The following is an 18,419-nucleotide window of genomic DNA, read 5'->3' on the forward strand; positions in this document are numbered from 1 at the left end:
TGGCTGGCTTATCATACCTCAGCATAGAAGTCTCTTCCATTTCTCCCAAATGGCCTTTCTAGGGAGGCTGTCATTTGCAGAGCAGCTTGTCTAGATGGCTGGTACAAAGATGAACTCCTCTGGAAGAGAGCACATCAGATTACTATCAGAGGCTTGTTCACCTGCACATCTACCAATGTGATATATGCCAACATGTGCCAGCAATGCCCCTCTGCCATGTACATTGGTCAAACTGGACAATCTCTACATAAAAGAATAAATGGACACAAATCAGATGTCAAGAATTATAACATTCAAAAACCAGTCGGAGAACACTTCAATCTCTTTGGTCACTCGATTACAGACCTAAAAGTGGCAATTCTTCAACAAAAAAAAACTTCAAAAACAGACTTCAAAGAGAGACTGCTAAATTGGAATTAATTTGCAAACTGGATACAATTAACTTAGGCTTGAATAAAGACTGGGAGTGGATGGATCATTACACAAGTAAAACTATTTCCCCATGTTTCAGAGTAGCAGCCCTGTTAGTCTGTATTCGCAAAAAGAAAAGGAGGACTTGTGGCACCTTAGAGACTAACCAATTTATTTGAGCATAAGCTTCCGTGAGCTACAGCTCACTTCATCGGATGCATTCAGTGGAAACACCCATTGTTTCATGTTCTCTATGTATATAAATCTCCCCACTGTATTTTCCACTGAAAATACAAAAAGAAAAAGAAAAAAGAAAAGAAAAGAAAAATAAAAAATCTCCTTCTGTGAAGCACTGAGCGACGCTATTCCTGCCATCACAAGTTAGAGAACAGCCCTCAAAACATTTTATAGAATCATAGAAATCGCAGGGCTGAAAGGGTCCTCGAGATGTCATCTAATCCAGTCCCCTGCGCTAAACCAGGACCAAGTAAACTTAGACCCCCCCAACAGGTGTTTGTCTAACCTGCTCTGAAAAATCCTCCAGCGGCAGGGATTCCACAACCTCCCTTAATACCCTTTTCCAGTATTTAACAATCCTTATAGTTTGTCTCACCACAATCTCCCTTGGTGCAGATTAAGGCTATTACTTCTTCTCCTCCCTTCAGTGGACATGGAGAACAAATCAGTCACCATCCTCTTTATAACAGCCCTTAACATATTTGAAGACTTACTAGGTCCCCCCAACTTGGCTTTCTTTTCTCAGGAATAAACGTACCCAGCTTTTTTTAAACCTTTCCTTGTAAGTCGGGTTTTCTAAATCCTCTCTCATTTTTGTTGCTCTTCTCTGGACTCTCTCCAATTTGTTCACATCTTTCTTAAAGTGTGGTGACAAAAACTGGACACAATACTCCAGCTAAGGCCACACTGGTGCCAAATAGAGCAGAGCAATTACCTCTCATGTCTTACATATGACACTCCCGTTAACATACCCAAGAATTATATTAGCCTTTTCTGCAGCTGTATCACATTGTTGGCTCATATTCAATTTGCGATCCACTACAACCCCCAGATCCTTTTCAGCAGTACTGCTTCCCCATTTTGTACTTGGGCAAATTGATTTTTTTCTTCCTAGGTGTAATACTTTGCACTTGTCTTCACTGAATTTAATCTGTTGACTTGAAACCCATCGTGCAATTTATTAAGATAATTTTGAACTCTAATCCTGTCCTCCAAAGTGCTTTGAGTTCATTAGCTCAGGGACAGGCATCTCCAGCTGGCTTGGAGATGATGCAAACAGGTCTGCTTAGGCAGGTCAGTACCTTTTATTCAAGAATTGGTGCTACAAAGTTTTATTTGGCTTCTGTCTCCATCTCGTGGAGATATTGTGAAATAACAATAGTGCTTTTGGCATACACTGTACAGAACCTTTTGTTAAATAATCTCAATGACAGGTGAATCTCATAACCCCCAATTTACAGATCGGGAAACTGAGGCACTGATGTAAATTACTTGCCCAAAGCCACCCAGCAAGTCAGGAACAGAATTCAGATCTCAGTTCCAGTTCCTTGCTCTTACCACTATGCTATGCTGGTGGTCTGTCTCCTGTTTTCTGGATTGGCATATTTGGCCCTCTAGAGTTACATTGACAATTCATCGGTTACCACAAAAATCTTTTATTGCTTTCGATACAAATAACTAGGTGGAATAGAAGAGAACTGTGCATTGCAGAGGAAAGACATCAGAGCTTGGGCAGCTGCACTAGAAGCTGTAGCAAGTGGCCTGCTCTGTCTATGCTGCTTGAGAATTTGGATGCACTGAGCTTCCTGAGATAAAAAGAGTTTATTTTCTTCTTTGTGTCTTTGGTCTCTTTTCCTTTGTTTACTCTTTTACTATCTTTTTAGCTTGCTTCCCTTTCTTTCTGGTGGCTTTGTGGGGGGTGACATAGGAAGAGAGGGGAATCTGTAAAGAAAAGCAGAATGGCTGTAACAGAGAAACAAGTGGTCTTAGTATTAAAGAGCCCAGAGGAGAGTTTTGAAGATACAGCATGTGATTAACCAGCCCAATGGTAAAAAGAAATTAGACAGGAATATTCCTGTCTTATTTCAGAGCTCCATGCATCTATCCCAGCAGGATACTGAGTGACAATACACAACCACCAGGTATAGCATATCAACATCAGAACAATTCTCCCAGGCTGAATCCGCTCTAGGGACGGACTCTTACCTTGGCCTTGTCTAGGCTAGGAAAAAAGGGTCCTTTTTTCAAGTCAAATTAACTCAGCTGAGCTCATTTAAAGATTGAAAACCCCAGTTCAGGCTAACCATGACGTATTATATTCCAGCCAAAAGGTATTAAAAACTGTCCACATTCATGTTGAATGGGGTTTTCTGTGGAGTAATAAGCTCCTGTGACCTAGCTCAGTTGACGGTGAAGGGGAAAGCACCTTTTCCCCTAGTCTATAGGAGGCCTGAGAATGGATGAGCCCTTTTGCGGGTGTGACACCACATCTCTGTTAGGAAGGTTTTACCTATGGCTTTGTAAACACCAACAGGGAGATTGTCTTTACTTGAGATTTTTAGCTTAGGCTGATCCCCCAGGTAAGTTAGAAGTGCATTGGCATTGTCCAGACTAACCTTTGCAAAGGTGTTAACAACTAGAGTGGATGTACCCCAAAATGGTGATTGATTTATAAAATCAGCAGTTCATAGATAGGGTTCCCTTCTGGCCTTATGATTATTTATCTAAAGAATGTGAACATGGAAACACCCACGCCTTTGAACTGACCTCTTGTTGTTCTCCTTTTGGTGGGCCTAGTTTTGATGTCTGCAGTGCACTTAGTTTATTAAGCAAAAACATTTTATCCTTTCCTTCCTAGAATAAAGAAAAAAAATGAATGTTAGTGTCAAGGTTCCTCCCCCACTCTGAACTCTAGGGTACAGATGTGGGGACCTGCATGAAAAACCTCCTAAGCTTATCTTTACCAGCTTAGGTCAAAACTTCCCCAAGGTACAAAATATTCCACCCGTTGTCCTTGGACTGGCCGCTACCACCACCAAACTAATACTGGTTACTGGGGAAGAGCTGTTTGGACGCGTCCTTCCCCCCAAAATACTTCCCAAAACCTTGCACCCCACTTCCTGGACAAGGTTTGGTAAAAAGCCACCAATTTGCCTAGGTGACTACAGACCCAGACCCTTGGATCTTAAGAACAATGAACAATCCTCCCAACACTTGCACCCCACCTTTCCTGGGAAATGTTGGATAAAAAGCCTCACCAATTTGCATAGGTGACCACAGACCCAAACCCTTGGATCTGAGAACAATGAAAAAGCATTCAGTTTCTTACAAGAAGACTTAATAAAAATAGAAGTAAATAGAAATAAAGAAATCCCCCCTGTAAAATCAGGATGGTAGATATCTTACAGGGTAATTAGATTTAAAAACATAGAGAACCCCTCTAGGCAAAACCTTAAGTTACAAAAAAGATACACAGACAGAAATAGTTATTCTATTCAGCACAATTCTTATTTCAGCCATTTAAAGAAATCATAATCTAACACATACCTAGCTAGATTACTTACTAAAAGTTCTAAGACTCCATTCCTGGTCTATCCCCGACAAAGACAGACTATAGACAGACCCACAGACCCTTTGTTTCTCTCCCTCCTGCCAGCTTTTGAAAGTATCTTGTCTCCTCATTGGTCATTTTGGTCAGGTGCCAGCGAGGTTACCTTTAGCTTCTTAACCCTTTACAGGTGAGAGGAGCTTTCCCCTGGCCAGGAGGGATTTCAAAGGGGTTTACCCTTCCCTTTATATTTATGACAGTTAGTAACCTGAGTGTGCATATTAGTCCTAATGCAATCGCAGGGCTTGTCTACACAGGGAAATTGACCAGGATAGCAATTACAATCGAAGTGGAATAATTGTGGAATAAAATCACATTTATTCCAGAATATCTTGTCCACACAAGAGTTATGCTGGCACAGCTATAACAGAAATTGACTGGCATATGTATAGCAGAATAATTTCCCAGAGTAGATCAGACCCAAGTTATTCTAACTCCATTAGTCAAAATTGTTATCTCTAGGTGGGCTGTATCCCCAAAGGTTTACTGAGGAGGCGGGGAGAGAAGCAGCCTGAAGCATTAGCTTTCCCAAAGCCAGCTGAGAGAATGCAGAAGAGGGAGTTGTTATGCATATAGTTACTGTCTCAAATCCTGCAGGAATCTGATTAAACAGATTACGTAGCTACCCTGCAGGGGAATTGGGGGCGGGGGGAGAGGAGAAGAGATGAAAACATCTCCTCCAGCTGCAGGCAGACAGACAGGAAGCCTGCAGTGCAGCCCCTCTGCAGTCACTGCTCTAGCCAACAGGCTGTATCTTTCTGCCTCCATCAGGGTGGTCTGGGCCACTAGAACAGATCCAGTGGTGCCCACATATCAGTACATTCGGAGCCAGCATGGAGGCCACCTCCCTGGCACGTGATAATTCTTATTCTTGCGCCCAAGGAGCATACACAGGACCTTCACCAACTGCTGAATTTCACCCAAGATCACTTCTACACAGACTTGACATGCAGAAAATAGGCCCCACATCCCAGCTTCAGAAAGTGAGTCAGCTCTGGCAGCTACTGCCCTCTCCCTAGCAAGCCCGCCAGCTCTCCAGACTAACCAAATCCTGCTTAGCCCAAAGTCTCAGGGATGGGGGCGCATGACCCAAAACTTTCACACAACTCAAGGTGCTACTCTAAGTCTGTCTTTATTGTCACAAAAGCCTTTGGGATGATGAACTTCAGACCCCTCCTCACACATACCAATCAAAAAGCATAAAAATCATATTTACGAAAGTAAAACTAATTGTACTTTTATTTTCACAAAGAAAATAAAGCAACTGCTCTATGGTGTTTTTTTTACAACACCCAGGCTTTACTGTCCTATTAGACATTAGCATTAATGGGAATGGCATTTGCACTGAGAAGACTATACCCACCAATGCAATTTCTGTCTATTTAGAAACCAAATCTAACAAAAAGACACACAGTTTGCAGAGCTGGATCAGACTATTAATCCTGAAAGTACCATAGCCTGACACCTAGCCATCTGACACCACACCTCTGCGGAAAGCAAAGCATCTCCTTGCTTCAAGTAATGCCTCTGACAAATTATGTAATGCCCTGCATAACTTTAAAATAAACTGCATACAGAGTTGATTAGTCAAGTGTATGTAGGGAGATTTTTTCCTCTTCGCACTTGTGCTAAAACAGAAACCTATCTGCGTGCACGCGTCGTATGCAACAGACATGGGGAAACCAGCTAACGTGTTTGCTGCCTGTTTTTTTATTTAAATAATAGAAACCTGAAAAACAAACTTACATTAATAATTTGCTCGTGCAGGAGTCTGACCATTATCTTTCTTCCTTCTATGATTTGCCAGTAAAGATATGTGATCATTCTGAAAGGAAAAGAAAGTTCAGCGCAGAAGTATTTATTTTGGGTGATGCTTCTCTTCCAAATAACTGCCAAACAAGAAGAGCTCTTGTTCATTTTACACAGTGATTATTTGTAAGTAATATGCAGTATTATAAAAGATATTACCTCACCCACCTTGTCCCACTTATGAGTAATGTCAGGCAAATACTAAATGGGTCAGAAGTTCTATTGGGAAAGACCCAAAGCTCTATGGGCTCTTACACAGATACAAGGCAGGCAGGTCAACACCACAAGGTACCTTTTAGTTCTAGACAGGAATCCATTGTTTTCAACCAACCTTGTACCAGTTCTTGGCACCGTCCCTCCCCTTCCCCTGCCAGTTCATGAACCTTAGTAACTATCACATAGAGGCAAATCCTGGTTCCACTGGCATGTCTTGGAGTTTTGTTATGGATTTTTTTATGGGATCAGGATTTGACTCTTAGAAGGGAATGTGATTGGACTATGAGACTGGGAGCAATGACTCCTATCTACTATTCCCAATTTTCCTGCTGACTTATGGAGTCTTGGGCAAAACCCGTAACTGCTTTGGGAGAGCTTTTCAAAGGCACAAATGGCAGTTAGGTGCCAATGGGAATTACGTGCCAAAGCCAGGTCTCTACTAGGGCCAAATCTACACTAGAAGTGCTTTGCTGGGGTGTGGGAATGCCAGTATAAAATAGCAAAGAGCTCCTAGTGCAGATACAGCTATACCAGCCTACCCATGCTTTGTTCCGGTACAGCAGTTAACCAAGCTTGTCAGGTAAAAAGCACAGTGTCACTGGTATAACTGCACCTACAATAGGGACTTTTTCTGGCACAGGCTGTGCTAGTTACAAATCACACCCCTGACTGACATAGCTATGCCAGCAGAAGTCTGTAGCACAGACATAGGCCAGGTCTAAACTACAAAGTTTTGCTGGCATAGCTACATTGGTTGGAAGCATGTGGAGGTGGTGGGATGGGAGGGGAAGGAAGGGGAAGAGGAAATCACACCCCTAACTGACAAAGCTCTGCCAGCAAAACCCAGTGAAGATGCAGCTTATATCAGCAAATGAACTCCTTTTGTTAATATAAGCTGCATCTCTGGCACTAAAGGGCTTTGCAGTGTTGGCCCACAGCCTAGTAAAAGTTTACCAGTGCCAGCAACCCAAACAAACCCTCTATACTGGCATAACTTATACTAGTTCCTCGAAACAAAAGAAGCTATGCTAGCAAAAGGACCCCCTTCCCCTGCCACCCGTAATTGCATCTACACTAGGGCTTCTGCTGGTATAAAAATGTCACCAAAAATAAATCACCCTCTAATCAACGTTACTATACTGGCAAACATTCATAGTGTAGCCCGGCCTGTCATTTGGGCCTTTGTAAATCTGCCCCCTTTACTTATCAATTTGCTTACCTTTCAAACTGGAAGAACAAACCATTCTATCAGTTGTACCCAAGATGATTTGCTTATTTTGTAAGTTTAAGTGCACTAGTGGGAAGAGGCTTTGTAAATCTGGATACCCAATGAAGTGGGTGTACTTGAAGAATGGTCTCTCATAAGGCTAGAGTGAGGTTGCTTTGTAAAGAGCTCTGAGCACCTCATATAAAATGGAACAAATTGTCTTTGCGTCTCTATTCACATACCACAAATTCTCACTAAATTCCAATAGATTTATTGTTTCCACCAATGAAGCTTTAAAATGTCCTTTGCATTTTCATCACAGAAAATGATCACCTCATGAAGAAGTTTCCCTCACTTTCTCCACCCCACCTAGTTTAATGTATGGACACTTACAGGACGATGACGGTGAGGATAAAGAAGAAATGCACACTTCCAATTAAGTTACGATAAATCCACACCACCCATTTCGAGCCAGAATAGCTGTCCAATATATGTATCCACCCAGAAACAGCATCAATTATGGAGGTCAAGCCTTGGAACGGACCACACTGGTTTGAAGGCATCCGCCTGGAAAAACAAGACAAAGTATATTTTTTAAAAAGTGCTAGTTCATTTCCTCTGGGCCTCTGTAACCTCACCCTGGGGTTAGTTACACCTGTTGCCGCTGAGTACTAGGTCTTCTTGGGAGACTGCCTGAAGTTCAACTCACTAAAGGGTAACTGCCTGAGCAAATCTTAGCTGATAGAGGGCTTGCTGCATGTCTGTGTTTGAGTTTTTACACTGGTTGTTGGATCATATTAAAGAAGTCCTATATTAAAATCACAAATGAGTTTGATTCCCCAGAGTTTAAATTCCAGGGTATTACTAATTAAGAGGTCTCTTGGTTTTTGATACTGTGTCTCTCCCTCTATGTGTGAAACTTGCAAGCTGCTAATAGCGTTAGTACATTCTAAGACAGAGTCTGCTCTCAAAGCAATTCACACAGAGAGAGACTCAAAGCAATACTCTGTAACAACAGAAACAGAACCCAGAGACTCCCCGCCCTTTTGTTGGATTAACAATTGTGATTAAAACAGAGATAGAGGATGTATGTGGATGGATGCTTGGTGTGGATAATAACTGAATGATCAGGGAGGTGCCAGCCTAAGAATCCAGTGTCCATCGGCTGAAGAAGGCATCAAGTGGAAATAACCAGAGGACCCCCAAAGGGCAGACTGGAATCCACCCAACAGCCTCAAGAATGGGAGAACCAAAGAACAAGATAACATCTGGCAGCATGGAGCCATCAGGAATGTGCCATCTGCTGATTGATTCAGCAACAGCATGATGAAGCAATTCCCATAGACTGGCATAGGAAGAAATTCCTATAAAAATAGACTCTAGAAAATGAGAACTTTGGGGTCTGATTCTGCACACCAACTTCCAGGAGCATCAGATGAGCATCTGACAAGCATCCCTCCTCATGTCCAGGCCACCTGGCCAATGGCTTGGCATGAGCAACTCTAAGGCTGGTAACTATGATAACAACCTTGCAGAACCTGTGTGTGTGTGTTTGTATGAATGAATGTGTGAATAAATATGAGATTGAATGGAATGTTATAGCTATAACTAACTGCTTACTATGATTCTTTCTGTATTCACAATAAATGTGGTATTTTGCCTTTTTCCCTTTAATAAGATCCTGCTGGTTTTTAATTTATTGGTATAACATTTTGGTGGAGAATTGCGAAAGGGGGAAATATTGGTAAAAAACCTCAGTTATTGTAAATATTGGTGTGCACACCGCCAGCTCTATTGAGCTAGGCATTTCTATTAGGTTAACCAGACCTGCTGGCCTCCGGGAAGGTAGCAGGGGACCTGCTGGCCTCCGGGAAGGTAGCAGGGGACCTGCTGGCCTCCGGGAAGGTAGCAGGGGACCTGCTGGCCTCCGGGAAGGTAGCAGGGGACCTGCTGGCCTCCGGGAAGGTAGCAGGGGACCTGCTGGCCTCCGGGAAGGTAGCAGGGGACCTGCTGGCCTCCGGGAAGGTAGCAGGGGAAAAACGCATAGATTAAGTTATGATGTCAGAATCTAGGCTGTGTCACTCGCTAAGTAATACCAGCAGTGACAAAGAGATTGAAATATCCATGTTAAGATGTTTAAAAGAAAACAGGGTAAGCCGCCAGTACCAGAGGGAGGAATGGAGTCAGAAGGAACTCCAACCTCACCTTTTGTTAAAGAAATTAGACCTTTAAAACAAATCCTTCAAAAATTTGGGTACAGTCCTTGGACTAAACAAGCCCTAGCTGATGTCTGCACTATTTCAGACCTAGAGGATAGATTGGTTCAGTATATCCTCATATACAAACCTTCTAGTGCTGCCAAAAGAGATGCAGCAGCAATTTGGTTGTTGTGGGAGGCATGTAAGGATTCTTCCCTCTGCTTGTCTTCATGTAAAGAGGAAAAGGCACAAACGGAAAAGGGAGCCGACAATTGGAAGGTGCTGGCTACAAATACCCAAAGCAGGCTGAAAATAGTGAAAGAGGCACTCCAGGAATACAAAAAGAGTGAAAAAGTTAACTCTGCAGAGGCTGGAGGGATGCAGGTAAAGGGGGAGAAGGTCCTATGTACGGCACCCCCAGGCATAATTACAAAGAGAAAAGAGACTAAAAAAAGTTAACTCTGCAGAGGCTGGAGGGAATTAAGCAGCTAAACTTTGTGAAAATGTTAAAAAGGAAAAGTGTTAGAGAAAGAGCATTCTTGGTTTCTTTGCAACCATTCTGAAGGAAAAATGGGCCCTTTTCCAAAGGAATGTCTGTAAATTAGCCAGGCAAAAATAAACTATCTGATTAAAATCATTTGACTGGACAATTTAATCAAATTTGCTAAAAGAACATAAGAGGGTTCTATTGGAACTTAACTGCCTGAAATGTATAAAGGGAATGTAAGATGTAAAAAAAACAGAGCAGTGTGGAAAGGATGTTAAGGAAAAGAAAATGTGTATGTATATATGTAAAGTTCGAAGGACCAATTGGTTCTGTTATTGTTTTAAATAATGCCACTAAAAATCCATTTGACTCCTTAATTCAAAGGTGCAAAACTGACAGACCTTTTTGCTAGACACAGGTAATTAGTGTTGTTTGGCTTTGGGATTTGGCATTTAACCCTTAAAAGGTAACTCAATGCTTTACAAAATTTAAAATGTTATTAAGTTGTGGCTGCAGCAGGGCAGTCAAAATCAGAAAAAAAAATTTGGATTCTTTTTGTTTGTTTGGTTGGTTTTTGTTTGTTTGTTTTTGTAACAAAATAGCAGATGAGAGCTGTAGTAAAAAAATACATAAATATGAAATTTAAAAAAAGACAGTGGCCCTCTGAAGCAACAGCAGGGGTGAGGTGCACAAAACAAAAAGAAGCAATGTTAGAAACACTGAGTCTTAAAATGGCTCTGAGTAGTCAGACTGACACTTTGATAAAGGTACATGAAAACTCTGTAAGCAAAAAAAAACAAAAGAAATAGTTACACCTTATGTAAAAATTGATATGGATAATGTTATAGAAGGTAAACTATGGAAGGAATGTGCATTTTCCCCAGAACATGTATACTGTAGAAGGGGCAAAAGAAATGCAAACATACCATGCTACTTAATTAAAATGCTATTAGGGCTCCAAAGGGAGCCACAATAGGTTGGGATTTCTTTTTCAGATTGCTGTGTGTTTTGGAAGCAGAAGTTAAAAAAGTGATCAAAACTCTGGTGAAAGTTGATTGTGTCCCTTTTAAGATAGAGTCTCTGAGCTGCTAATGGCTTTAAATCCAAAAGCAGGAAGCGTCTGTGAAAATGCAAATGACCTAAATGATAAAGGAAGGAAAGAACTAGCAGCACAAAGGAGCTGCAGATAAAGGACACCACCTGGTCAGCAAACAAATTATCTAAATAAAAGGCATGGGATCACAAGATAATTTTAATAAATTTAATGATAATAAGTACCCCTGTAACAACGTATAGTGTCTATGATTTTTGGAAAAACCCTTTAAGGTCGTATGGTAATGATGCTTCTCAGTTATTACCTGTAAATAAAACTTAAACACAGCAGGGAAAACGTTATAAACTTGGTCTGCTGTAGAAGAAGGAAAACTCAGGGATTTAATGACTAAACAGTGGGATAATTTCCCCATAAAAACCCTTAAAAGATAAAAGCCATTGAAACCTGGCCTGCCTATAGAACAAAAACAGGAAAATGTGGGGGCAATTCTTCTGTTTTGCCTGCAATCAGCAAGGGTATTTGTAAAAGAAATATTTTAAGCAATAATCTGCCACCTCAAAAGGGGTAGAAACATGTTCTTTTTGTCTTTCAGAAAATCAGGAAAAGCTGATGCCAGCTGAAAAGCAACCCAATACCATGAATCTACTGTCACAATAGAAATTGTGTTCTATGTTTTGTCTTGTTGCTAGCACTGTGGTGTGTTTAAAAAAAATACTAAAGACTTGCAGGTAATTAAAAATAAATTAAGCTCTCTGTCCCAGCTACAGGACAGCTTGATACAAAAACAAGTACATGTCAATGTCTACTTGATCCAAATTGGTCTGGGTAACCTAAAAGGCCGATGGAATCTTTGGCAATGGCTTAATACTACCACATGGCTTATCCATAAGAAAAAAAATTTAGAAATAGGAAACTACACAGCCATAGCTATGGGATGCACTGAAATGCAGATACTTGCACTAGCTACTTTGGAACACTAAATGTTCTGGGTCATATTGGGAAATATTAAGGGTTTGATGCATTTGTTAAAACAAAGAAAGAGATCATTGTTTGACACTTATCAATATGAATGAATGCAATATGTTTCCAGTATTGTAAAACCAGACTTGTTAATGGGAGAAATTGTTGTCAAAATTGCACACCAACAGTCACTGGAGGCAAAGGTATTGAAGGTTAACCCACTCCCCATATTACACATGGGATCCTTCTGGCTACCCTGGACCTCGAGCCAGTGGGCTGGGGAGGGAGGGAAGCTATTGGACAGTAGAGGTTGTACTGAATGTACTCCTCAAAAGTGGGTGTGCCTCACCTTGCCTGTTGCCCCAGAACCTTTTAGTAAAGATACATCACTAGGATCATGTATATGGCATGAATTGGAATCACAAACTCAAATTGCCTCACAGTACATTCTCTTGAATAGGCTACATAGAAAGTGACACTGACGATTATAAATCTTAGTGTCAAAAGGGGGATTATGTTGGATCATATTAAAGAAGTTCTGTATTAAAATCACAAATGAGTTTGATTTCCCAGAGTTTAAATTCCAGGGTATTACTAATTAAGAGGTCTCTTGGTTTTTGGTGCTGTTTCTCTCCCTCTATGTGTGAAACTTGCAAGCTGCTAATAGCGTTAGTACATTCTAAGACAGAGTCTGTTCTCAAAGCAATTCACACAGAGAGAGACTCAAAGCAATACTCTGTAACAACAGAAACAGCACCCAGAGACTCCCCGCCCTTTTGTTGTATTAACAATTGTGATTAAAACAGAGATAGAGGATGTATGTGGATGGATGCTTGGTGTGGATAATAACTGAACGATCAGGGAGGTGCCAGCCTAAGAATCCAGTGTCCATCGGCTGAAGAAGGCATCAAGTGGAAATAACCAGAGGACCCCCAAAGGGCAGACTGGAATCCACCCAACAGCCTCAAGAATGGGAGAACCAAAGAACAAGATAACATCTGGCAGCACGGAGCCATCAGGAATGTGCCATCTGCTGATTGATTCAGCAACAGCATGATGAAGCAATTCCCATAGACTGGCATAGGAAGAAATTCCTATAAAAATAGACTCTAGAAAGTGAGAACTTTGGGGTCTGATTCTGCACACCAACTTCCAGGAGCATCGGATGAGCATCTGACAAGCATCCCTCCTCATGTCCAGGCCACCTGGCCAATGGCTTGGCATGAGCAACTCTAAGGCTGGTAACTATGATAACAACCTTGCAGAACCTGTGTGTGTGTGTGTTTGTATGAATGAATGTGTGAATAAATATGAGATTGAATGGAATGTTATAGCTATAACTAACTGCTTACTATGATTCTTTCTGTATTCACAATAAATGTGGTATTTTGCCTTTTTCCCTTTAATAAGATCCTGCTGGTTTTTAATTTATTGGTATAACATGTTGACTCCCCGGCCGATAGCATGGGCCCAGTTGACTATCTGAGCAGAGACACAAGACCCTCTCACAGTAGATCAGTGGGCAGCACTGCCTTTCAGGTGCAAATCTCTAGCTAGTTATAACAAGTTAATTGCCATACTAGAGGCTCCATAGATTTTGCAGTAAACTTATGAATGTAAGAAACCATTGCTTTTACAGATGCATCATGCATGCTTAATAAAAACCACAACACCACCACCTTGTTCTTCCGCCCCATTTTTGTAGAAGAATATTCAGATACGATTTTTGGTAAAAACAGGATGTGACTCAGCCCCTAGAAAAAGGAATAATTTTCAGACTAAAAATAAAAAGGTCTTAGCATTCATGAAATAGGTTAATAAAGGTTTCTGTTTGTGATAAGGTGGATAGTTTGGTTTGCAGAGATCGGAAAGGAGCTAAGCCATGCAAGTCTGAATTCAGTGAAACCTCCCAGTGTTTATGAAGAACTATTAGGAAACATCCCACTTGAACCATGATTTCTGGGCCTGCCCTTGATCTTAATTCACTTTTTGGTAGCTAGCAAGTGAGGCTGCTGTACTGGGGTGAGAACTGCAAGAGAGAAGAGGAAATGGGTTTGTCACAGAAACTTCTGAGAGAAAGAGAGGAGGGAGAGCCAGACTGTGACAGCAAATGCTTCATGTAATAACCAAACTAAACTCAAGCTGCCAAACAGAGGTTTGCAGCTCATCTGATTTTTCTTATAAGAGTTTTCTGCCTCCATACATCTTGCACTGTTTCTTGGGCCTCCTTTTGTTCCTCCAGGTAGGAGAGCAGAAGTGAATGTAGGGAAAATGGACAAACAGGAATAGCAGCTTCTATCTATCATACCTACATGGCTCCCATTACCATCGTATCTGAGTGCCTCACGCAGTCTTCAGTGCATTTATCATCACAATACCCTGTGAAGTAGGGAAATTCCACTCTCTCTCATTTTACAGATAAGGACCGGAGGCAAAGGGACACTATATGACTTGCCTGAAATCACACAGGACATCTGTGGCAGAGGAAAGAAATGAACCTAAATTACTCACATCACAGGCCAGTACCAGCCTTCCTCTGCTTCCTTCTCATCCCTCAGACTTTGGGGGGAGCCGCACGGTCTCAATTTCCACTCTCTTTCAAAAGCTGAGCACAGCTTTCAAGAGATTAACTTAAACTCTGTGAGTTTGCAGTAGTGTTCTTCAGAGTCCTGAACAGTTTATGAGCAACACTCGAAAGCTTTCAGTGGAAGAAAATGCAGATTTTTCTTTACTATGTATTAAAATATCTCTACCCTGTTTGGTTTCTGTGAAAGGTGTAATTCAGTTTGGAGATAGTGAAGACTGAATGCTGAGGCTCTTTCCTACCTCCAGATAGTGACTGCCATTACAGCCAAGACTCCAGTAAATGAAGGGAAAAACAGCAGAAAAATGAAGAGCGTTGTCATCTGAGAAGCTCTCCAGACTTTGCGAGGTGGTTGACAATTCCTCATTAGACTGACCTTCAAAAAAAAGATGCACACACACAGATGGAGTTGTGTTACATGCCACTTAAATACCTGTGTTTCAGTCAATCCCATTGAAATTCCTAGCAAATTCATAGGAATAGCATTCATCAACAGTTTCCAAACAGCACTTCCAGCAACAAACATACTACATCATTATAAAGTACAGCCTTTCAAATAGTGAGAGGCAAAACTGGATTCTGTTGGTCAGGATTTTGAAAACCAGACTAAAGGGCATTTCACCTGAACCCCAAAGCTCAAGGGAGTTTTGATCAATGGTACAATTCTACTTTCAAGACCACAAAACATTTAATATTTGTTGAGTTTGAGAAGGACTCAGTGGAAGTCAACTGCTCCTATATGCTATGGCAGTAGACTCAGGTGGTCTATACTTACAATTTAGAAAAATTTAGCTACATTGCTCAGGGGTGTGAAAAAATTCACACCCCTGAGCGCCATAGTTAAGCCAGCCTCGCCAACTGGTATAGATGTGGCTAGGTCGATGGAACAGTTCTTCCACTGATCTTGCTACTGCTGCTTGGGGAGGTGGATTGCCTACAAATCAACAGAAAACCCCCTTCTCTCAATGTGGGATACATTACAGCCTCACAGCTGCAGCGGTAGCACTCATAGTGTAGACGCAGTCTAAGTGTTCAATTACTGAAAATAGTATGGTCATGCATACAACCGGGGGGGGCTTCTAGTTTTGGCTGGTGTGTGTGTCACACCCACCCACCCAAGCTTTCATTTCACTACTTCATTCTCTCCACCTGACACATTTTGCCTTTAACCTCTCTTTTTGCCCCACAAAGAGCAATATAAAATATAAAGCTCCTTACCTTTTTTACATAAAATATTATAAAAAATGATATAATCTGCACGGCTGGCATTAAAGGTGCGAAGAAGATGCCAATCCTACAAGAGAAAAAAAAAAAAAACGTAGGGGAGAAAGAGTCCAAAAATGTATGAGAACTCAGTCTTTGGTTTTTACTGCATGGTATGAAAGTAGAATATATCTGGATAAAGTTATTATAATATTAATATTGTTAAATGTAACAATAAGCAAACCTTGCTACTAGATAAATTAACCTTTTTAAAAATTATACTTAAAAATAAAGCAAAACATTTTATTACACCCTCCCCTTGCAATATTCTTTTAGAATCTGGAAAACAATTTCCTTCCTTATTATCAAAAAGAACAGGAGGACTTGTGGCACCTTAGAGACTAACCAATTTATTTGAGCACGAGCTTTCGTGAGCTACAGCTCACTTCATCGGATGCATTCTTCTGATGAAGTGAGCTGTAGCTCACGAAAGCTCGTGCTCAAATAAATTGGTTAGTCTCTAAGGTGCCACAAGTCCTCCTGTTCTTTTTGCGAATACAGACTGACACGGCTGCTACTCTGAAACCTTCCTTATTCTGTCGCTCATCGGACAGACTCCTTCCCTCCTTGTTGCTAACACCATCTGATATCAGAAGAGCTTCGACGGTGATGCTACTTCAGTAGGGAAGTAAGACATAATATCAAAGACCCAGGATGCTCCTTCTACAACACCCTTCCACCCCCAAGTTTTCAGTTGTGGCCAGAAAGACGACTACTTTGTGTAGGTGCTGCATAAAGTCACTGTTATTAGTTTTATTTCAATTCCACAGCAGTGGAGCTGGAACATTTTTAGTAGTGGGGGTGCTGAAAGCCAGCCCCCTTGCCCCCCCACCCCCCACTGCGGCTGGGAGCAGGATGGTGTCTCCAGGAGGGGGGCACCCAGACAGGAGTAAGGGGGCTGAGGCCACAGCTGGGGCAGGTGTGGGGCCAGGAGCGGAACCCCAGGCAGGGGCCGGCAGCCAGGACCCCACGTGCAGGGCCAAGAGCAGGGCCCCAGCTGTGGGGATGGGCATGGGGCCCCTGGAGTGGAGCCCTAGGAGCGGGGCCCCAGGTGCGGGACAGGCCCCAGGAGCGAAGGTCTGAGAGCAGGGGGTAGGGCTGGGCATGGGGCTAGCGGCTGGGGAGTCAGGCCAGCAGCCAGGGCCCCAGGAGCAGAGCCCTGGGCGTGAGGCCAGGTGCGAAACCTCGGGCCCAGGGCCAGCGGCCGGGGAGTGGGGCCAGCGGCTGGGACCTGAGCCCCAGGTGAGGTAAGGGGTTGGGGAATGGAGTGCGGGTGGAGGGCTGGGCCAGGCATAGGCACAGGAATCACCCCCAGGTTTTTGCTCAGAGGCAGCGGCTGGGGAGCGGGGCCAGCGGCCTCGCATAAAACCTGAGGGTGCTGCAGCACCCCACCCCTACTTCCCACGCCTATGTTCTACAGAGTGGGGGATGACAAAAAACAGGAGATGGGAGTGCCTTTAAGTTACAATTTTAATAAAAGGTAGGTTAAAATGTCTTTCTATCGAGGTTTTTATACCATTGTGGTAGCCAAGCACTTGTAAAAGTGGTCACAGTTCAGGGCAAATGCATCTGTATTCCCTTTCCGTGGTTCACCATGGGACCCGCTCTAGGCTCCTAGCCATCGCCTCTCCTGGGCAAAGACCCATGTCTCTCTCCCTCCTGACTGGCCTGTTTCCAGGCTGCACAGTCGTTTGCCTACACTAGCAAGCCAGACTGCCTAAACAGGCCTCTGTCTGTGCTTTGCTTTCTTGCTGAAGGCTGTGACCAGTGTATTGCCAGCAGTTACAGATTACCACACAGCTCTTTATAAGCAAAACACACTTATTCTTAAAGTGAAAGCATTACAGAGAAAACATATTAGAAACAATAAAGGAGTCTACACACCTGCTAATAAGCTTTAATCTCCCCCCGCCCCAGAGATCATTCCCAACTCCAACAATGGCTCTGGTAAGAGTCAGTCCTTCAAACCCCACAGAGAGTTTTCCTGCGGTTACAGGTTCATAGAAGCCTTAGCTCAGAACTAGCCGACCTAGGAATAGGTCAGTCCTTCCTTTATACAGCTTGGGCCTTTGATCATGAGACTCGGGAAGAATAATCAGGAAATAGGGTGTAGCTTCAAAAGACCAGGTTACATACAATCCTGGCCCACAATAATAGATCAATCATTCATTTAATACAATGAACCCTAAGCTACTTAAACTTAATTCAATGAGGTCTCTCAGGGCAATTTCCTGCCATATCCTTATCCATTGCAAATGTCATCATCAGGCTGTTTTTCATAGTGCCTCTCTAGGAATAAATAATAATATCCTACAGCAAGTATGAATGAAAACTCATCACTTACCAGGCCAAAGTCTGTGTGTAGATCAAGTCTAAAACATTTCGTGCAATATCAAATTCTGGCACTCCAAGTTTTTTGCAACATTTAGTTCCAATGATTCTGAAAATGACACAAAATCATTAACTACAGAACTGCAACAATCTTTAAAGGAAATTCCTGCATATAAGTAACAATAACTAACTATATGTGGATCTATATTAATGATGTATTATGCAAAAGTGTGCACTGTTTGTCAGTTAGGCAGCAAATGGAAGAATAAGCACA

At 42.2% G+C, this 18,419-nt stretch overlaps 1 protein-coding gene across 10 annotated transcripts in view; it reads right to left on the reverse strand.

Annotated features, from left to right (window-relative positions):
- The window catches only part of TMC5 (transmembrane channel like 5), a 50,608-nt gene that overhangs the window by 1,843 nt on the left and 30,346 nt on the right, over window positions 1–18,419 (reverse strand). For 8 of the 10 annotated variants that reach the window (XM_073362301.1, XM_073362304.1, XM_073362295.1 and 5 more), the window contains 7 exons: window positions 18,159–18,254; window positions 15,770–15,845; window positions 14,794–14,927; window positions 7,662–7,835; window positions 5,783–5,861; window positions 3,196–3,282; window positions 18–119 (listed from right to left, as the gene is read on the reverse strand). In XM_073362301.1, coding sequence (XP_073218402.1) covers window positions 18–119; window positions 3,196–3,282; window positions 5,783–5,861; window positions 7,662–7,835; window positions 14,794–14,927; window positions 15,770–15,845; window positions 18,159–18,254 — 748 coding nt within the window. Of the gene's footprint in view, window positions 1–17; window positions 120–1,280; window positions 2,371–3,195; window positions 3,283–5,782; window positions 5,862–7,661; window positions 7,836–14,793; window positions 14,928–15,769; window positions 15,846–18,158; window positions 18,255–18,419 lie in introns of those variants that run through there. The other 2 variants (XM_073362305.1, XM_073362302.1) reach the window with 2 other exon arrangements.

The sequence above is a fragment of the Lepidochelys kempii genome, chromosome 10, assembly GCF_965140265.1.
Source record: "Lepidochelys kempii isolate rLepKem1 chromosome 10, rLepKem1.hap2, whole genome shotgun sequence".
Taxonomy (NCBI): domain Eukaryota; kingdom Metazoa; phylum Chordata; order Testudines; family Cheloniidae; genus Lepidochelys; species Lepidochelys kempii.